The 19487-nt window shown below is 41.9% G+C and overlaps 1 protein-coding gene across 1 annotated transcript in view; it reads left to right on the top strand.

Annotated features, from left to right (window-relative positions):
• The window catches only part of LOC126354491 (sodium- and chloride-dependent GABA transporter 1-like), a 287334-nt gene that overhangs the window by 81100 nt on the left and 186747 nt on the right, over positions 1 to 19487 (top strand). The window contains exon 2 of the mRNA XM_050004222.1: positions 6585 to 6757. Within this exon, the coding sequence (XP_049860179.1) occupies positions 6585 to 6757 (173 nt within the window). The remainder of the gene's footprint in view (positions 1 to 6584; positions 6758 to 19487) is intronic.

Genomic DNA, 19487 nt, shown 5'->3' with positions numbered 1-19487 from the left:
GCATTTCGTAACGGTGTGTGTTCTGTTGAAAATGATTATGTGCGGCGGTTTCTTGTGCGTCCGCTATCTCTTGCTGTAGAGAATTTATTTGCTGATGCAATGAATCATTACGCGATTTTAGATCTGTGATAGTTTGTTGTATATTTGTCAATGGCGTGTTATTACTATTAGAGTTCTGTTGCACTGGGACTGGTGCAGTGTCGTCTGATCTCTCGTCATTGTTAGTATCTAAAAGATCTATTCTTGTAGTGAGTTCATTGATCTTTTCTGTCAGTTCGTTTCGTAATTTACGGTTGCTTTTGGTGACTTTCTTAAAATCTGCCTTTAAATTTTCTGTGTCATGGTTAATTTCTATGTGTTCTATTTTGTCAGTTAGTGTCTGAACGTCCTCTGTTAATTTATCTTTAACATTCTGGATTTCAGTGTCTGTAGAAGTTTTCACATCGATTGTCTGTGTTTGGATTTCTGTAAGCCTGTCTTGTATTTGATTATTTGTTTCTTTGACCGTTTCGATTTCTTCCGAGATCGACTGTATGTGATTGTCTACATATGTTTTGCCCTGGGCAAACACTTTCTTTTTGTCGTCCTGACGCTGTTTAGTGATTGTTTGTAGTAATTCTTTTCGTTCTTTATCCTGCGATCGCACCAGTTTACGGTGACGTATCAAACAGTTTTCTGTGTGATTGTTAAAACGTTTATCAATCTGAGCGTTTTGTTTAGCAAAGTTTTCTGTCATTGTTTCCCGTATACTAACTGCAAATGTTGCTTGGTTATCGGATATTTCTTGAATTTTGTCGCGTAAATCTTGTGTTGATTGTGAACATTTTTCAGCGACTGTTTGAATTTCTACTTTGATTTCGTGTTTTAGATTTTGGTACATGTTGTCTAATTTCTGATCTGTGTGTGCGTGTTCTGCCTTAATTTCGTTTTTTAGATCTTGTGACATTTTTTCTAATTCTTGTGACCCTCTGTTAAAGTTTTGATTCATGTCTTGTCTCATTTGTAGCAAAAATGCCATTATTGGATCCGTTTCGGATTGACTTCTGTGTGTATTTGTATTCGTTGTTAAAGGCTGTAGATCTGTGTTCATTTGAACATCCTCAGATGATTGTGACTGCGTCACGTTTTCCGTAATTTCGGAATTTTGGTCATGAGAACTGTTGGATCTGCTACGCAGGTTGTGTAGCTGTGTACCGTTTGAATCTAAATCAGTGCTTAATGGAGTCTCTCTGTCTGACTGCATTGTAGTGGTTTCGTTACTGAAACTGTTATGTCTACTATGCGGAATTTGTGACTGTGTACCGTCTGTTGCATTTAATGCCAAATTATTTTGCACTACCGTTTCATTGTCTGTGGGCATTTCTGAAGTTACTTGTTCGTTAAACGCTTCCATATTGTTACAGTTATTAAATGTCTGTTCACCTAACGTTTCAGAATCAGGGTTTTCACACGTATTATTACTGCCTATTCCAGAAAAGAATCTCTCGTCAGTATTTTGTACAGTTTTATCAGTTTGAGAACGAGTAATTATTCTGCGGGACATTGTCTATAATCATCACACGCAACAAAAAGTTTTATCAGTTTGAGAACGAGTAATTATTCTGCGGGACATTGTCTATAATCATCACACGCAACAAAAAGTTTTATCAGTTTGAGAACGAGTAATTATTCTGCGGGACATTGTCTATAATCATCACACGCAACAAAATATATCACTGTTCAAAGCGGATTCAACACTGAACAAACACTTTTCAACGCCGAATCAATAAAGCAAACAGAATTGCCGATGACCTGTGAATAAAAGTTATACACTTTAGTATATGCGTTGCGCCACTTAACAGTAACTTATTCACACTATTATCAAAGTCAGTATATTCATATCCACAGTAGATTCACTAAAATGTCGTACTGAATGGATATCGCCAAGTGAAACCTTCCCGTCTAATATTGGATGAACGTTTGCTTGCTGACTGAACGCTGCGTCTCTTAAAATCTTTTAACTGCTGCTCTGTCAAGACTACCTGCTGATTATTACGACGAAACATAAAATGTGTTGTCGCCGTGGCCCTCAGTCGTTACCTGAAATTATTAAGACTGATTCTTACCTTTAATTATTTATACTGGATCGCCATCTGACTGCTACAGCAAACTGTGGAATGAATATACTTACTTCTCTTTAACATAATTATAAGCTGCTGGTGGAGTTTCATAATACTTTGTGACTGGAATTCTTTAAGTTGAAGTTAATTTAGATTTGATAAAAGCTGAAGCTCAGTTTAGACTTTTTTTTAAGATAACAATAAATTCCGCAAAGCATTTACGTGAATGATTTTGGGATAGAAAATTCTTAATGCATTTAATCTGGTAGAAGTTAACTATATTCTGAGAACGATCTTGACAAACAATTACAAGGGGTATAGTTCTTTACAAAAATTCTTAAAAACTAGCATTGCGCTACATATAGCGAGTGGCTGGCGAGCACACCGCTTCTTTCAAAGTGTTAATTCATACCTCGCTTACAGGAACCTCCTCTCATGTCTCGCTAGCTACGACTGCCTCGTCTCACATCTTACTCGCAACTGCTCGCTTCCAACGCTCAATGCTAGAAAAGTGCGGTCTCGCCGCCAACAATGGTTTTTGGTGCAGACAATCCCTGCTACCATTACAGATGTATTACTGCGCGCTGTTTCCCGCTCTTTCTCAAAATGTATCTATGCGCGGTTTCCCGCTCTTTCTCAATAATACACAATGCAATTTAATTAACAAAACAATTTAAATAAGAAACAGTTCAGATAATTACATGCTAAAACAGTTTAAATACGCCTATTACATAATTACATTTTTTGTACTCGGTAGCACCTTCTCATCATGATGAAAGGTAAGAGTTTCCTGTTATCATCCATAAACGCGGAAGTTGTTTATGAATAACATGAATATGTTTTATAAGAGCTCCACAAAATACTGAAGCGATGTTTGGTTTTGCTATTTTTGTTCTTACCTTTTTGTTTAGGAAATTTCATATTCTAGTGTTGTATGATAAATTTATGTAGTTTTATTTATTTTCACTAGAGCATCCCTCTGCTTCACGTTACAAATCAACAATTTTCGAGTAAAAGCTGAATTAAATTTGGGCAAGTTCAATTTTGCTATAAATGGTGCTTGTTTTTTGAGTAACAGGCAAGAGGATAACTATGCAGAACAAAAATGTTCCGTAGCTTACGTGGTGCTTTACATATTCTCACCCACTTTCTAGGCGGTTTACCGCTTCCGGTTTTTAGGGGAATCTCTTAAGATACTCATGTCATACGTAAAGAAAGCGATCGTTATGAGGTAACGCCTTTAGGTATCCAGCACACCTAACGTACAGGTAACGCAGGTACAGCCTTACCTGACCAAGGATACTATGAGGACTATCGGAGACTACGCATGCATGTGATTGCCTACGGTAGGTTTTATTGTCCGGATTCTTCGGATCAGGTACTGCACGTCATTCCCATATATCATAGACCGTGTTGTTCCTATTTGGGGACACTTTGGTGCTGCATCACTTGTGCTGGCTGTGGAGACTGGCGTCTTGTAGCAGTTGGATCTTGTCTCCCCAAATGGTATTTCAATCCATGTAGCCGCACCTTTTCAGATAATCGCGTTAGTAATTCATGCTGTACAATCAGCTGGCGCTAATTAATTTATAAAAGCTACTATTTCTCTCTTCCCATCTTTGATATGTGCATGCAATTCATACTCGGTATTTACTAGTGTGTACACTACTGGCCATTAAAATTGCTACAGCAAGAAGAAATGCAGATGATAAACGGATATTCATTGGACAAGTATATTATAATAGAACTGACATGTGATTATATTTTCACGCTATTTGAGTGCATAGATGCTGAGATATCAGTACCCAGAACAACCACCCCTGGCTGTAATGACGGCCTTGATACGCCTGGGCATTGAGTCAATCAGAACTTGGATGGCGTGTACTGGTACAGCTGCCCATGCAGCTTGAACACCATACCACAGTTCATCAAAAGTAGTGACTGGCGAGCCAGTTGCTAGGCCACCATTGACCAGATATTTTCAATTGGTGAGAGATCTGGGGAATGTGCTGGCCAGGGCAGCAGTCGAACATTTTCTGTATCCAAAAAGGCTCGTACAGGACTTGCAACATGCGGTCGTGCGTTAGGGAGAGTGGGGCACTCTGAACCACGGGGCACAATGAATCAGGTAGCACAATTTCAGTATAAGGTGGTAAATTATTTTTTCCTCTGTGCATACGTTGTCAGTACTGCTCTACCAATTGCCACTTGGTTTCTGCAGGATCTAGTTCCCACCATTAGTGTTGTACTGGTGATATGTTAGTTTCGCGACAGTGAAGTAATTTTGCGGGACATAGATAGATTGAATTTTGTTCAACCCTTTGTAACCAAATTTTAGAGGATGTAAATAATTGTAACAATATCAATACTGTATTTTAATGATATAGATCTTCAAATATTAACAATCTTCATACATAACCTCACATGAGCTTTGTTTGAAATTTGTACTGTTGGGGCACATTGAACCAAGCTCTCCTGGGGCACAATGAGCCATGGTTCGTTGTGCCCCAGGAATCTTTTAATTGTCCAATACAAGTACTCTGTACTTTGTTTCCTTAGCATGGGTAAAACATATGTGTAGGGATTTAAGGATTTTAAATCACAGACGTTCAGCAGTCCTGTTTTATATCATCAGGTTTGAAGATTGTTCTTTCATACCTCAGGAAGACGGACAGAGGTAAAACTGACCATTACGTTATGCAAGAAGCTGTACAGGATGTTCTTAATAAGGGTATGACAGTTCACCAAGCAGCTAAATCTCATTTAATACCTTACCCAACTCTTCATTGATATGTTCAAGACATTAAATGTGGTTAATGTGGTTCCAGAGATAGATTACACCAAACTATGACAATCGTAAGGTATTTTCTGTGGAGAAGGAGAAAGAATTAGGTAAAGGATGAAGCTTGTGTTCCAGATAGCAACATACTTTATGTGCTCCCACGACCTGCTACTGATGTTATGACAAAGAGACAAAAATCATATTTCAAATTTGGAATCAACTTCGAGTCCATTGATGTTCGGTAATTCCAAAATGAGTAACATGATTGTGTGCCTATGGATTTAATTATATGATTCACACACGGAATATATGTACACATTATGTTTAAAGTATATTTACACTTACTTTGTGTGCTAAATAGGTTCTTTCAATGAACCTGTTTAAAGTGGTTCGTTGTACCCCACATGTGGGGCACAATGAACCATTTACCAAATTTTCTTCAAAGGTCTGCAGCTAAAAACCAATTAATGACAAAGCAATCATATAAGGCCATTTGATACTTGAATGGTTAAACTGTAACATCTGTAAATCACAACTTTGTAATAAAATTATTCGATGAGTAACACGGAGAAATATTTCTTACGGTTCAATGTGCCCCACTCTCCCCTATCCAGCTAAAATGTAGGGTTTCGCAGGGATCGAATGAAGGGTAGAGCCACGGGTCGTAACACATCTGAAATGTAACGTTCACTGTTCGAAGTGCCGTCAATGCGAACACGAGGTGACCGAGACGTGTAACCAATGGCACCCCATACCAACATGCCGGGTGAAACGCCAGTATGGTGATGATGAATTCTCGCTTCCAATGTGCGTTCATCCCGATGTCGCCAAACAGAACCTGGATTCATCCAGAGAAATGACGTTTTGCCATTCGTTCACCCACGTTCGTCGTTGAGTACACCATCGCAGGCGTTCCTGTCTGTGATGGAGCATCAAGGGTAACCGCAGCCATGGTCTCCGAGCTGATAGTCCATGCTGCTGTAAACGTAGTCGAACTGTTCGTGCAGATGGTTGTTGTCTTGCAAACGTCCCCATCTGTTGACTCAGGGATCGACACGTGGCTGCACGTATCGTTAGAGCCATGCGGATAAGATGCCTGTAATCTCGACAGCTAGTGATGCGAGTCCGTTGGGATCCAGCACGGCGTTCCGTATTACCCTCCTGAACCTACCGATTCCATATTCTGCTAACAGTCATTGGATCTCAAACAACGCGAGTAGCAATGTCGCTATACGATAAACCGCAATCGCGATAGGCTACAATCAGACCTTTATCAAAGTCTGCTAACAGTCATTGGATCTCGACCAACGCGAGCAGCAATGTCGCGATACGATAAACCGCAATAGCGATAGCCTACAATCCGACCTTTATCAAAGTTGGAAGCGTGATGGTACACAGTTCTCCTCCTTACACGAGGTATCACAACAAAGTTTCACCAGGCAACGCCTGTCAACTGTTGTTTGTGTATTAGAAATCCGTTGGAAACTTTCCTTATGTCAGCACGTTGTAGGTGTCGCCACCGACGCCAACCTTGTGTGAATGCTGTGAAAAGCTAATCATTTGCATATCGGAGAATCCTCTTGCTGTCGGTTAGCTTTCACGTCTGTAGCACGTAATCTTCGTGTTGTAGCAGTTTTAATGGCCAGCAGTGTATTTAACTTGATGGGTGACGTTTTAAAAGCTATGTTGTTGTTGTTGCGCAGCATGGGGAAGAAGGAGAAGAGGACGCTGAAGCTGAAGCCGGAGCCGGCGGAGTTCGTGGAGGAGCGCGGCTCGTGGGCCAGCCCCACCGAGTTCCTCATGTCGTGCCTCACGTACGCCGTGGGGCTGGGCAACGTGTGGCGCTTCCCCTACCTCGTCTACCGCAACGGCGGAGGTAGGAAGCGCTGCGTGCCCGCTGACCGCCAACAGGTGGCCACCGCCTGCGCGCCCGCGTCCCACGTTTCCTCCCTCTGCTCTGCGCCAGAGATACGGGCAGGCTCTCGGCCAAACAAGGACGTACGAGAGCGCAGATCTTCTGTGTAGCTTTTGTTGTGTAGACGGTGCAACGACATTCCACGTACAACTTTTTTAGTTGGCCCTGAACAGCTGCACAGTGCAGTACGTTCTTAGGCAGAGCTCTCTATAGAACATGTGATTTCACACTATCTAAAACTAGTAGGTCAGTCTTATCACTTACATCAAGTACCACAATTTTTTAAGAGTATATGCTCACCTGCGTATTAACGGAATACTTAGTCGATCTCAATTTTGTTTTCAAAAGGCTACTCTACTGGTCCCGGTGGAGGTTCGAGTCCTCCCAAGGGCATGGGTGTGTATATTTGTCCTTAGGATAATTTAGGTTAAGTAGTGTGTTCACACACATTTGAACATTTTTTGCTACTCTACTTCTGCACTTTTACTGAACGCACAATTTTTAAGTCGTAAAATATTACCAGCCAGGATATTCTGCCACGTATCGAAGGTGTCTAATAATTTTGATCATAATATGTTTTTCGAGAAATTAAGGTTTCATGATACAAGAGGTTTGTTAATTTATCTACATCTACTTATGTGGGCACTCTGCAGATCACACTTAAATGCCTGGCAGAGGGTTCATCGAACCACTTTCACAATTCTCTGTTATTCCAGTCTCGAATAGCACGCAGAAAGAACAAACACCTCTATATTTCCGTGCGAGCTCCGATTTCCCTTATTTTGTCATGGTGATCTTTTTTTCTCTATGTGGGTCCACCTCGACAAAGTATTTTCGCATTCAGAGGAGAAATTTGGTGATTGGAATTTCGTGAGAAGATTCCTCAGCAACGAAAAACGCCTTTGTTTTAGTTATGCCCATGCCAAATACTGCATCACTTCAGTCACACTCTCTCCCCTATTCCGTGATAATACAAAACGTGCTGCCGTTCTTTGAACTTTTTCGATGTATTGTTCAATCCTATCTGGTAAGGATCCCACATAGTGCAGCAGTATTGTAAAAGAGGACGGACAAGCGTAATGTAGGCAGTCACCTTAGTAGTCCTGTTACATTTTCTAGGTGTCCTGCCAATAAAACGTAGTCTTTGATTAGCCTTCTCCAATACATTTTCTGTGTTCCTTCCAATTTATGTTGTTCGTAATTGTAATTCCTAGGTATTTAGCTGAATTTACGTCTTTTAGGTTTGGCTGATTTATCGTGTAACCGAAGTTTAACGGATTCGTTTTAGCACCCGTATGGATGACCTCACACTTTTCGTTATTTAGGGTCAGTTAACAATTTTCGTACCATGCAGATATTTTTCCTAAATCATTTTGCATTTTGTTTTGATGTTCTGCTGACTTTACTGGTCAATAAATGACAGCGTCATCGGCAAACAATCCAAGACGGCTGCTCAGATTATCTCCCAAATAGTTTATGTAGCTAAGGAACAGTACCTTGCGGAACCTCGGAAATCACTTCTGTTTTACTCGATGACTTTCCGTCAATTACTACGACTCTGACCTCTCTAACAGGAAATTACGAAGCCAGTCACACAGCTGAGATGGTATATCATAAGCACGCAATTTCACTACAAACCGCTTGTGTGGTACAGTGTCAAAAGCCTTCCGGAAATACGGAATCAATCAGAAATCCCTTGGGAAAGCGTCAGCACTTCGTGCGAGTAAAGAGCTAATGGTGTCTCACAAGAACGATGTTTTCTAAATGTGTTCATGCGTAGCTTAGCTCCTGTTTAAGAAACGGGCAGCAGGAGGTTACTCTGGATTGTTCAAATAATACGAATGGGAAAGCCATATCATTTACTTAGCGAAAAATTACAGTGGGCGTCCTACAGCGTTCGGTCGTGGGACACATTACTGTTCTTGCTGTATGTTAGTGGTGGCTGAATTTGTCTTTTTCTATAGAGGATATCTGCATTATCGTCAAGCTGAGCAAAGAAGCACCCACAACAAAAAAAGTAAATGATGTTTCCCCAAAAGTTACTGTCTAACTTTGCATAATTGGAATAACTTTAAACTTTGGTAACGATATATCTTATTCACTTTTGTTATGTTGAAAATACTTTATGTCCAGTTAATTTACAATAATAATAACAGTAATAATAGTAATGTGTAGAGAGTTCTAAACTCTGGCGGTGTTTGTTTATCCAAACTTAAATTCGAAAATCATATATGTAGTAACCTGCTGAAACATTTTCCTTTAGCTATTTTTACCTTAAGAATAATTGTCCATTTTGGGAATATATGAAACAGTAAGTTAACACATTTTGCATATTTCTAGTGACTGATGCATCATGTGAGATTATTCTGGGGTAGCTCCCCAATCAGGCAAGAGAGGTCAAATGGCTCTGAGCACTATGGGACTCAACTGCTGTGGTCATTAGACCCCTAGAACTTAGAACTACTTAAACGTAACTAACCTAAGGACATCACACACATCCATGCCCGAGGCAGGATTCGAACCTGCGACCGTAGCAGTCGCACGGTTCGCAGGCAAGAGGGATGCATAATTTTAGATACCACTGTGGGGATTTAACAGCGCTCTGTCAGTTAACTAAAATAGTAAAAATCATTTTCGATAGTGCAGTCATTTATTAAACATATGACCGGTTTCGTCTTCTAGTAGTAGTAGGCCATCCTCAGATTATGCACCATCCGGCCGACGATGATGGCGGAGCACAGCTGATCCAAGCGCCATTATAATCAGCCGGATGGTGTATTATCTGAAGATGACCCACTACTAAAAGCCGAAACGCGCCATATCTTTATAAATGACTGCGCAATCGAGACTGATTTTTTACTAATTTTACAAAACCTATTCATCGCACAAAAGAATGTTCGAGCGCTGTTTTTTTTTCAACATTCAATCGATCTTGAAATTAAAACCACTGAGAAAATCCAGTGAAGCCTTATGCATATGCCTTGCACAGTGTCTCTAGTATTCCTGTCTGTAGCGTCATATCGCACTTTTCATTTTGACGCGCACAGGGAGCACGTTAAGATGCTTAGAACAGCAGTGCTTCCAACCAAGTGCGAGGTACCTGCTGAGGGGTTTCACTTGATTTTATGCAGCCCACATAACGAAACTGTGTTTCTTTCTTCACGGCAATTCCTTGCAACACACTGCAGGTGCTACGAAGACAGTCCTGCTTCGTTTTCGATGGGAAGTGCTTGATCGCCTACCATACAACCTCGATTCGACTACCCCTGATTTTCACCTCTTCTCTCACATGAACCGATGGATATGAGAACAACATTTTGCACACACAACGAGCTGCAGACGACAGTAGGTAATTGGCGGAAATCACAGGCGGCTGCCTTCTATGATGAGGCTGTTGGAAAGTTGATACGAAGCTACGACAAATGTTTAAATCTGAGCGGTGACTATGTAGAGAAGTAGCTGGAAGATGTAGCTAAATGTTGCAAATAACACATTTTTTATTTTCGCTGTTGTTTCTAATTAGCGACTGATTGGAGCCTTAAAAGTAATGGCCCTCTTACACTACTGGCCATTAAAATTGGTACACCAAGAAGAAATTCAGATGATAAACGGGTGTTCATTGGACAAATATATTATACTAAAACTGACATGTGATTACATTTTCACGCAATTTGGTTGCATAGATCCTGAGAAACCAGTACCCAACACAACCACCTCTGGCCGTAATAACGGCTTTGATACGCTTGGGCATTGAGTCAAAAAGAGCTTGGATGGCGTGTACAGGTACAGGTGCCCTAACAGCTTCAAACACGTTACCACAGTTCATGAAGGGTAGTGACTGGCGTATTGTGACGAGCCAGTTGCTCGGCTACCATTGATCAGATATTTTCAATTGGTGAGAGATCTGGAGAATGTGCTGGCCAGGGCAGCAGTCGAACATTTTCTGTATCCAGAAAGGCCCGTACAGGACCTGCAACATGCGGTCATGCATTATCCTGTTGAAATGTCGGGTTTGGCAGGGATCGAATGAAGGGTAGAGCCACGGGTCGTAACACATCTGAAATGTAACGTCCACTGTTCGAAGTGCCGTCAATGCGAACAAGAGGTGACCGAGACGTGTAACCAATGGCACCCCATACCATCATGCCGGGTGAAACGCCAGTATGGTGATGATGACTTCACGCTTCCAATGTGCGTTCATCGCGATGTCGCCAAACAAAACCTGGATTCATCCAGAGAAATGACGTTTTGCCATTGTGCACCCACGTTAGTCGTTGAGTACACCATTGCAGGCGCTCCTGTCTGTGATGGAGCATCAAGGGTAAACGCAGCCATGGTCTCCGACCTAATGGTCCATGCTGCTGTAAACGTAGTCGAACTGGTCGTGCAGATGGTTGTTGTCTTGCAAACGTCCCCATTTGTTGACTCAGGGATCGACACGTGGCTGCACGTATCGTTAGAGCCATGCGGATAAGATGCCTGTAATTTCGACTGCTAGTGATACGAGGCCGTTGGGATCCAGCACGGCGTTCCGTATTACCCTCCTGAACCCATCGATTCCATATTCTGCTAACAGTCATTGGATTTCAAACAATGCCAGTAGCAATGTCGCGATACGATAAACCGCAATAGCGATAGGATACAATCCGACCTTGATCAAAGTCGGAAACGTGATGGTACCCATTTCTCCTTCTTACACGAGGCATCACAACAACGTTTCGTCAGGCAACGTCGGTCAACTGCTGTTTGTGTGTGAGAAATCGGTTGGAAAGTTTCCTCATGTCAGAACGTTGTAGGTGTCGCCACCGGCGCCAACCTTGTATGAATGCTGTGAAAAGCTAATCATTTGCATATCACAGCATCTTTTTCCTGTCGGTTAAATTTCGCGGTTGTAGCACGTCATCTTCGTGGTGAAGCAATTTTAATGGTCAGTAGTGTAATTAGAACTGGCTGTAGGGTTTACACATTTACATTTTTCAGGATTCTGTTTAAGCGATTGAGAACTTTAATTATAGCCACACAGTACATTTATTCACTAATGAAATTTGTTTTCAACAACCCACTGAAGTTTGAAAATAGTACACATATTCACAAATCAGTACTACCATAAAAAGATTACCTGCGTTTCCCGTGCTGAATCGCAAGAGAGTGAAACACTTAGCTATAAACTCATCGACAATCCGCCCTGGGGAATAAAATGTCTGACCTGCGTTTCCCCTGCTGAATCGCAAGAGATTGAAACACTTAGTTATAAGCTCATCGACAATCCGCCCTAAGGAATAAAATGTCTGACAGATGGCAGAAGATTGCAGATTAATTTTATGTTCCTTAAAAATCCTTCTCTATCAGAGAAGGCTTCCTGAATAGGGATAAGTAGTCAATTTCATATTTGTAAACCCATATTAGTACATACAATCATATTTTTAATTTTTTCTGGAATCATTTTCAGTTGAGACGTTTCATATTACAAAGATTTTCTTGATCATGATCACGGAACATGGAACTAAATAGTATCGACGGTAAACACAGTATAATCTAAGACTAGTTTGATAGTGTTTAATCCGCAATTAATTAATTCTACATTAGAGAAACTGACAAATGATCTATGATCGAATTGGTAAGTTTACCTAAAATTATTGTGCTGAAGCACACAGTTTAGTTTGCTAGATAGAGTCTCAAAGGTTCCCGCTACCACCGGTGAGTTTTTTGGGTGGAACAAAATGTAATGGAACGACACTAGTATATTTAACTGAAATACTGAATATGTTTTCCAAATGTGGCTTCTGTTGATAATTCAAGTAGCTAAATATAACTGCGTGAACAGTAAGCAAATCTGCGTTGAAAGTGATCTATGGGGAGCTGTAGTCAGCATTAGGGTGTAAAAGTAAATTTTATTGTGCAAGGTATTAACACACATTCACTTTAATACCATCACTAAGAAAGTTCATGCATTGCAATACTTGTAAAAAAAATTGAATCGTAAGTAAATATAGAAAAGTATTCGAGGATAATCCAAAAATTCTCTTAATTGTCCGTTTTGTTTCTCGTAAGAATGAGCTATTAATGAGTGCACGAAACATTTTCTTAGAAACGGTACGAAGTCATCGGTTATTACGCAACAGCACTATTGAGAGCTGTAACATCATCACACATTTATCAGACTACGGCCCATCAGACGTTTCACAGAAAATCTGAGGCGCTGTCACTTACTGTGGAGCGAGCGACGCCACACATAAGAACGCGAATTACGGGAGAGACGCTATTCAGTTCTCCTTATTCTTGCAGTTTCGTGGATGAATGTGCCGGAAGTCGCTGAGCTACGCTAACGACCGCACTTCTTGTGCCTCAAGTCGCAATTTCCGCCCAAGAGCCCGTTCACCAAAGATAAACACAAAAAAAGGTCTGGGAAGCGACAGTCTTGCAGAGAAGCCCGGGAGAATAAGATCACTTCTTGTTTACCTCAAAGATGTTCTACGCTAATGAAAGAATAGCAGCTGCACTGAGCAGAAAGAAACACACATGAGGTATACCACGCGGTGCTCCTCTACTGTGCCGAAACGAAGTGGTGGCACCCACTTGATTGACGGTATCGGTAATCCCCAAGAAAGCTTCTAATCCCACAGCACCGGCACCGGTTGAAGGGTAATTTACGACACGATTAACGGCAGCCAATCTCTTGTTTAAACAGCTACTTATTCATAAAATTATCTGCATCGTCACATAATTCCTTTTTTGACTCATTCAGATGTAGCGTACATATCTCACGCGTATAAATTACGCATTTCAACTTGATCCATCAAGCGAACATTTCTTTTCTTCTCCAGTGTCTTCTACGTTGTAATGCGCCGGAAAAAATATCACAAAAGGTTTCGCGTTTGCTGCTATTGTACATAAGCTGTAATTTATCACACAGTAAAGGAATGAAAAGACATCTTTTGTCAGCCTACGAAGAATTTTAATCCAAATTGAGATGAAATACTTAGGACCGAAATTGGAAATAAAATTTACGTCGTATTATGATACAGAATGAAATAGCTTTTAGCTCCAACTTGGGCCAGGAGTCTTCCACATGTTGGAGTATATTTGCATTTTTATATCAAGCAAAAGAAAGTATTACGTATAAATTATAGATGGCAGCGATCAGTCGTCCTTTTTAAAATATCTTATGCAGATCTAGATGTCTGCTAGAGGCTAGCCATTCTCAATGCACTATTATTTTCGCTCAATGCATGTAAGTCCCTGTTGATCAGGCTTCACCCACCGTTCATTGAATACTATTCAATGTTGATCGGGCCTGAGCCTGACACCAGACGGTAGCGTTGAGTTCTTGGGAAGTTTACATTTCTGTCCTAAAATAACACAAAAGTGTGTGATTACATAGTTTACGAAAGGTTTTACATTATATACAAGCTCTATACATTGTAATTAATTCTAAAAGTACGCTCCTTCACTTGTTATAAGAGAGGTTTGATTCTTTTTTTCCATCCATGCTGATCCATGAACTGAACTAAATACCAGATTGAGGATACTTTTGTTAATATCGGCTGCTGATTTCAAAATGGCTCTGAGCACTATGGGACTTAACATCTGTGATCATCAGTCCCCTAGAACTTAGAACTATTTAAACCTAACTAACCTAAGGGCGTCACACAACACCCAGTCATCATGGGGCGGCTGCTCATTTGACATGCCAAAGAACATGATATGTGTACAGATAGGCCATACTTCTGAAGCTATTGCAAAGATCCTTCTTCGTAGCACGGATCATTTTAAAAACTACAGTTTAATAGTTCAAGTTTGAAAGGTGCTATCAATTAATTATTATTTCTATTATTGCCGATTGTAAGAGCTGTATGAAATTTTGGGGATACATTGTGTTTCTTATAACTATTTGATCATTCAGATGTAGTCAGGGCCGGCCGCGGTGGTCTAGCGGTTCTAGGCGCTCAGTCCGGAACCGCGCGGCTACTACGGTCGCAGGTTCGAATCCTGCCTCGGGCATGGATGTGTGTGATGTCCTTAGGTTGGTTAGGTTTAAGTAGTTCTAAGTTCTAGGGGACTGATGACCACAGATGTTAAGTTCCATAGTGTTCAGAGCCATTTGAAACATGTAGTCAGGTTCACTGTGAATATCATAGTAAGAGCAGATTTCTAATTGCTCTAAGGATTTCATTTATATTCCTTTTTCTTCAAAATGTAATATTTCTACATTTTCTTCGATGCTTGTCTCTGTGCTTCCGTGTTGGGCCAAGTGAGCCACGAAAGTTGATTTATTTAGGTTGTTGAGGCTCAGAGCATCCATGTGTACGTTGAAACACCTAACAGTCTCGCCAATTGGCACACAGAATTTATAACATTCTAGGTTTCAAGTTCAACAGTAAATTTTATGTTTTGTTGCAGTTTGTTAAGCAACAATGCAAATTGGTTAGTGGTTTCTACTGTTCTATCAAACAGGATAAGTGTATCATTCCCAAAGCGTTTGTAACATGTAATTTTTTTCTTTGTTGTCATTTTGGATTTGAAAAATGTTGTTTCTAAATGAGACATGTAATCATTGGCTATCAGGCTATCCAGGCAACTAGACATGCAACCTTTACTCCGATTCATAAGACTGGTATTAAACTTGAAACAATCTTGTGATAGCGCGAAGGTTAGGATTTCAACATGCTCATAAATTTCAGGTAGACTGACCTTTTTATATTTAAGCGTTTCAGGAAGTAAGTACAGTGTATGGAGTTTATATGTAGTGTAAATCATTTGTAAACTAATCACAAAAACTTTGTTATATTTAAGGACACAAATGTAAAATTTGCCAACAAATAACCGTTACCGTCTAGTGGTGAACTCGATCCCAAAACCAGACAAAATTTCTGAAGAACTTGTGGCTGGTTGCAGTATTTTTTTTTACAGCGCAATTTAGGAAAAACGCAGCAGTGCTCTCTAACCATGAGAGGTAAAATAATTATCTTCATTATTTTCTTAGTAAGTGTTTTATTCATTTGCTCTGTCATTGTAGTAGTATTTGCGGACAATTGTTTCATATACACTCCTGGAAATGGAAAAAAGAGCACATTGACACCGGTGTGTCAGACCCACCATATTTGCTCCGGACACTGCGAGAGGGCTGTACAAGCAATGATTACACGCACGGCACAGCGGACACACCAGGAACCGAGGTGTTGGCCGTAGAATGGCGCTAGCTGCGCGGCATTTGTGCACCGCCGCCGTCAGTGTCCGCCAGTTTGCCGTGGCATACGGAGCTCCATCGCAGTCTTTAACACTGGTAGCATGCCGCGACAGCGTGGACGTGAACCGTATGTGCAGTTGACGGACTTTGAGCAAGGGCGTATAGTGGGCATGCGGGAGGCCGAGTGGACGTACCGCCGAATTGCTCAACACGTGGGGCATGAGGTCTTCACAGTACATCGATGTTGTCGCCAGTGGTCGGCGGAAGGTGCACGTGCCCGTCAACCTGGGACCGGACCGCAGCGACGCACAGATGCACGCCAAGACCGTAGGATCCTATGCAGTGCTGTAGGGGACCGCACCGCCACTTCCCAGCAAATTAGGGACACTGTTGCTCCTGGGGTATCGGCGAGGACCATTCGCAACCGTCCCCATGAAGCTGGGCTACGGTCCCGCACACCGTTAGGCCGTCTTCCGCTCACGCCCCAACATCGTGCAGCCCGCCTCCAGTGGTGTCGCGATAGGCGTGAATGGAGGGACGAATGGAGACGTGTCGTCTTCAGCGATGAGAGTCGCTTCTGCCTTGGTGCCAATGATGGTCGTATGCGTGTTTGGCGCCGTGCAGGTGAGCGCCACAATCAGGACTGCATACGACCGAGGCACACAGGGCCAACTCTCGGCATCATGGTGTGGGGAGCGATCTCCTACACTGGCTGTACACCTCTGGTGATCGTCGAGGGGACACTGAATAGTGCACGGTACATCCAAACCGTCATCGAACCCATCGTTCTACCATTCCTAGACCGGCAAGGGAACTTGCTGTTCCAACAGGACAATGCACGTCCGCATGTATCCCGTGCCACTCAACGTGCTCTAGAAGGTGTAAGTCAACTACCCTGGCCAGCAAGATCTCCAGATCTGTCCCCCATTGAGCATGTTTGGGACTGGATGAAGCGTCGTCTCATGCGGTCTGCACGTCCAGCACGAACGCTGGTCCAACTGAGGCGCCAGGTGGAAATGGCATGGCAAGCCGTTCCACAGGACTACATCCAGCATCGCTACGATCGTCTCCATGGGAGAATAGCAGCCTGCATTGCTGCGAAAGGTGGATATACACTGTACTAGTGCCGACATTGTGCATGCTCTGTTGCCTGTGTCTATGTGCCTGTGGTTCTGTCAGTGTGATCATGTGATGTATCTGACCCCAGGAATGTGTCAATAAAGTTTCCCCTTCCTGGGATAATGAATTCACGGTGTTCTTATTTCAATTTCCAGGAGTGTATTTACAAACGTGGGCTTATAGTACATTACCAGCTACATAAAAGTAATCAATATCAGAAACAAGACCAGAAAAAGTGGCGAAACTAGGTGTCTGTAAGTTCCATTATACGGCCTGAGAATGATGCCGAAGTGACACGATTAGTGGGAGAGAGATCAGGTGCACAGGATCGCACGATGTACGCCAAGAATGAAAAGATTGACACAAATATCACGAAGTACGGGACTCTTTATCCCTCCCTAACCCGATGCCAGGCTACGATTATGAGTAAGTGTGTAACGGCTGAAAAGAGTGAAGCCCATTTTTTTAACGGTGCGCATTTTAACGGTTATTATGGTCCAGACCCTACCTGCCCGGACAGCCGTACGTGTTAAAGCGCCGTCTCCTGGATGGCGAAGTGGGCCGCCCTCAGATCGAATCCGTCCGGCTGGTTAACTACGATGATCGTAGTGCCGGCCATCCTGGATGTGGTTTTTAGGTGGTTTCCCACATCCTACTAGATCACTACTGGGCTGGTACTCAAGTCCCGCCTCAGTTACACGATACGCAAACTTCCGTTCACTTGCACATCAATAGGTGGGTTGCACACATTCCGTCGCTGGGCGTAACGGGGTGGCAACGGGAAGTGGTTCAGCTTCTATTCGGTTTGGGATACGTGGTAGGCATATCAACAGTACGGTTATACTTTGATTATTGTCGATATGAAAACTCCACTGACAGACGATACAAGACAGTTATCACTCACGAGTAGGTTTGTTCTTAAAATTCCGTGAACGCAAGGTCCAAGAGGAGTGAGCAACACGTTACTTGCTCCTATAGCGTTGCTGACTCTACCACGGAAATCCGACGTTCGATTCCTGGTGACCAGTTTTTTTAACGTCTGGAAAGGTCTGGAAGGGAGTCCACTCGGCCACATGAGGGCCAACGAGAAACTGCTTGATTAAATAAGCAAAGAAACTGAGAGTCAAATTGGTAGAACTACTTAAAAAAAAGACTTGCACTAGCATAGTGACCAAAAGACAATTTTTATTTACATCTTTATAAACGATGTAATGATAAAATGAAAGCAATTCGAGATGGCACAGAGCCTACCGACAAACCTCTTTCCCCTATACCCGCCGCGCCTAATTCAGGAAAAGATAGAACGGAAAATGGTGGCTGGACCCTTCGCCAACACCAGCAGTTGTTGATGCAGAAATGTGAGATACCAAATCAAAACTGTGACAGCTTATTCCAGACTATTCATGTTAACGTGGACACAAGACTTTCACAGATAATCAAAAAAGACGGATAATACAAAATTCAGTGTGACAGGTTTAGGTTCATGCGGACAAGCGCTTCCAGCAGTCATACCATCCAGTTTCATCAACGTTGTAAATCTGTTCCGGGGAAAAATTATTCTATTCGATCCAGCGGAAGAATTTATCGAATTTATCGCAAAAATCAGCTACGTCTTTGTTAGCACTAAGTTTCTCGCTATGAGCAGCATTTTCTCGAATCCTGTAGCGATGTTTAAATCGAGTCAGCTATCCTGATAAAGGGTAAGTTTTTCTTCAGTTCTTGAGTTTCATGGAACCATCCTGCTTTATTTATTAACACGGGAGCTGATACTGGAACTAATTCTACTCTTTTTTATCTGGGACCACGGGTGTAGAGCTTCCACCTCCGGGTCTACAACATTTCCGAATAGGGGCAAAAACTTGGCGCCTCCTGCTCCCGCTCCCTCCCTCATCCCCATCGAGCGTTTGGGATATGATGTCAAAAACTGAAAAAAAAGGTTTTTCAGAAAATATGTTCATTCCGTAGAGCACATCTTTCTGAAGCGTTTGATATATAAAACATATACGTTCGAGGAAATGTAGGATATGTCATTTGGCCTTAGATAGGACACATAACGTTGACTGCCACGTCTCTCTACAGAGCTTTCTTCTATCGCACGTCACTGTATTTCGCTCAGTGGAATTTAAAAATGTATCTTTTGTAATAGAATATATCGAACCTTTATTCAGGATAGTGGAAATTAAAATGTCCTGCGGTGCCCCTCCTGCTCCCAGTCGGCCGATTTGACATCCTACCTTCCTTATAAAGACCTCACAATTAATGCAGGATAGGATTATTTGTGACCAGGAGAATAATAACTCTTCAGAAAATTTGCACTCTTTATTGCCCATTAGTTAAAAACTTTCTCTTTTGTGTAACATACAATAAAATACAGAAAACAGAAAG

This window comes from Schistocerca gregaria, chromosome 1 (assembly GCF_023897955.1).
Source record: "Schistocerca gregaria isolate iqSchGreg1 chromosome 1, iqSchGreg1.2, whole genome shotgun sequence".
Taxonomy (NCBI): Eukaryota; Metazoa; Arthropoda; class Insecta; order Orthoptera; family Acrididae; genus Schistocerca; species Schistocerca gregaria.
This window is presented reverse-complemented; position numbering and strand designations above follow the sequence as displayed.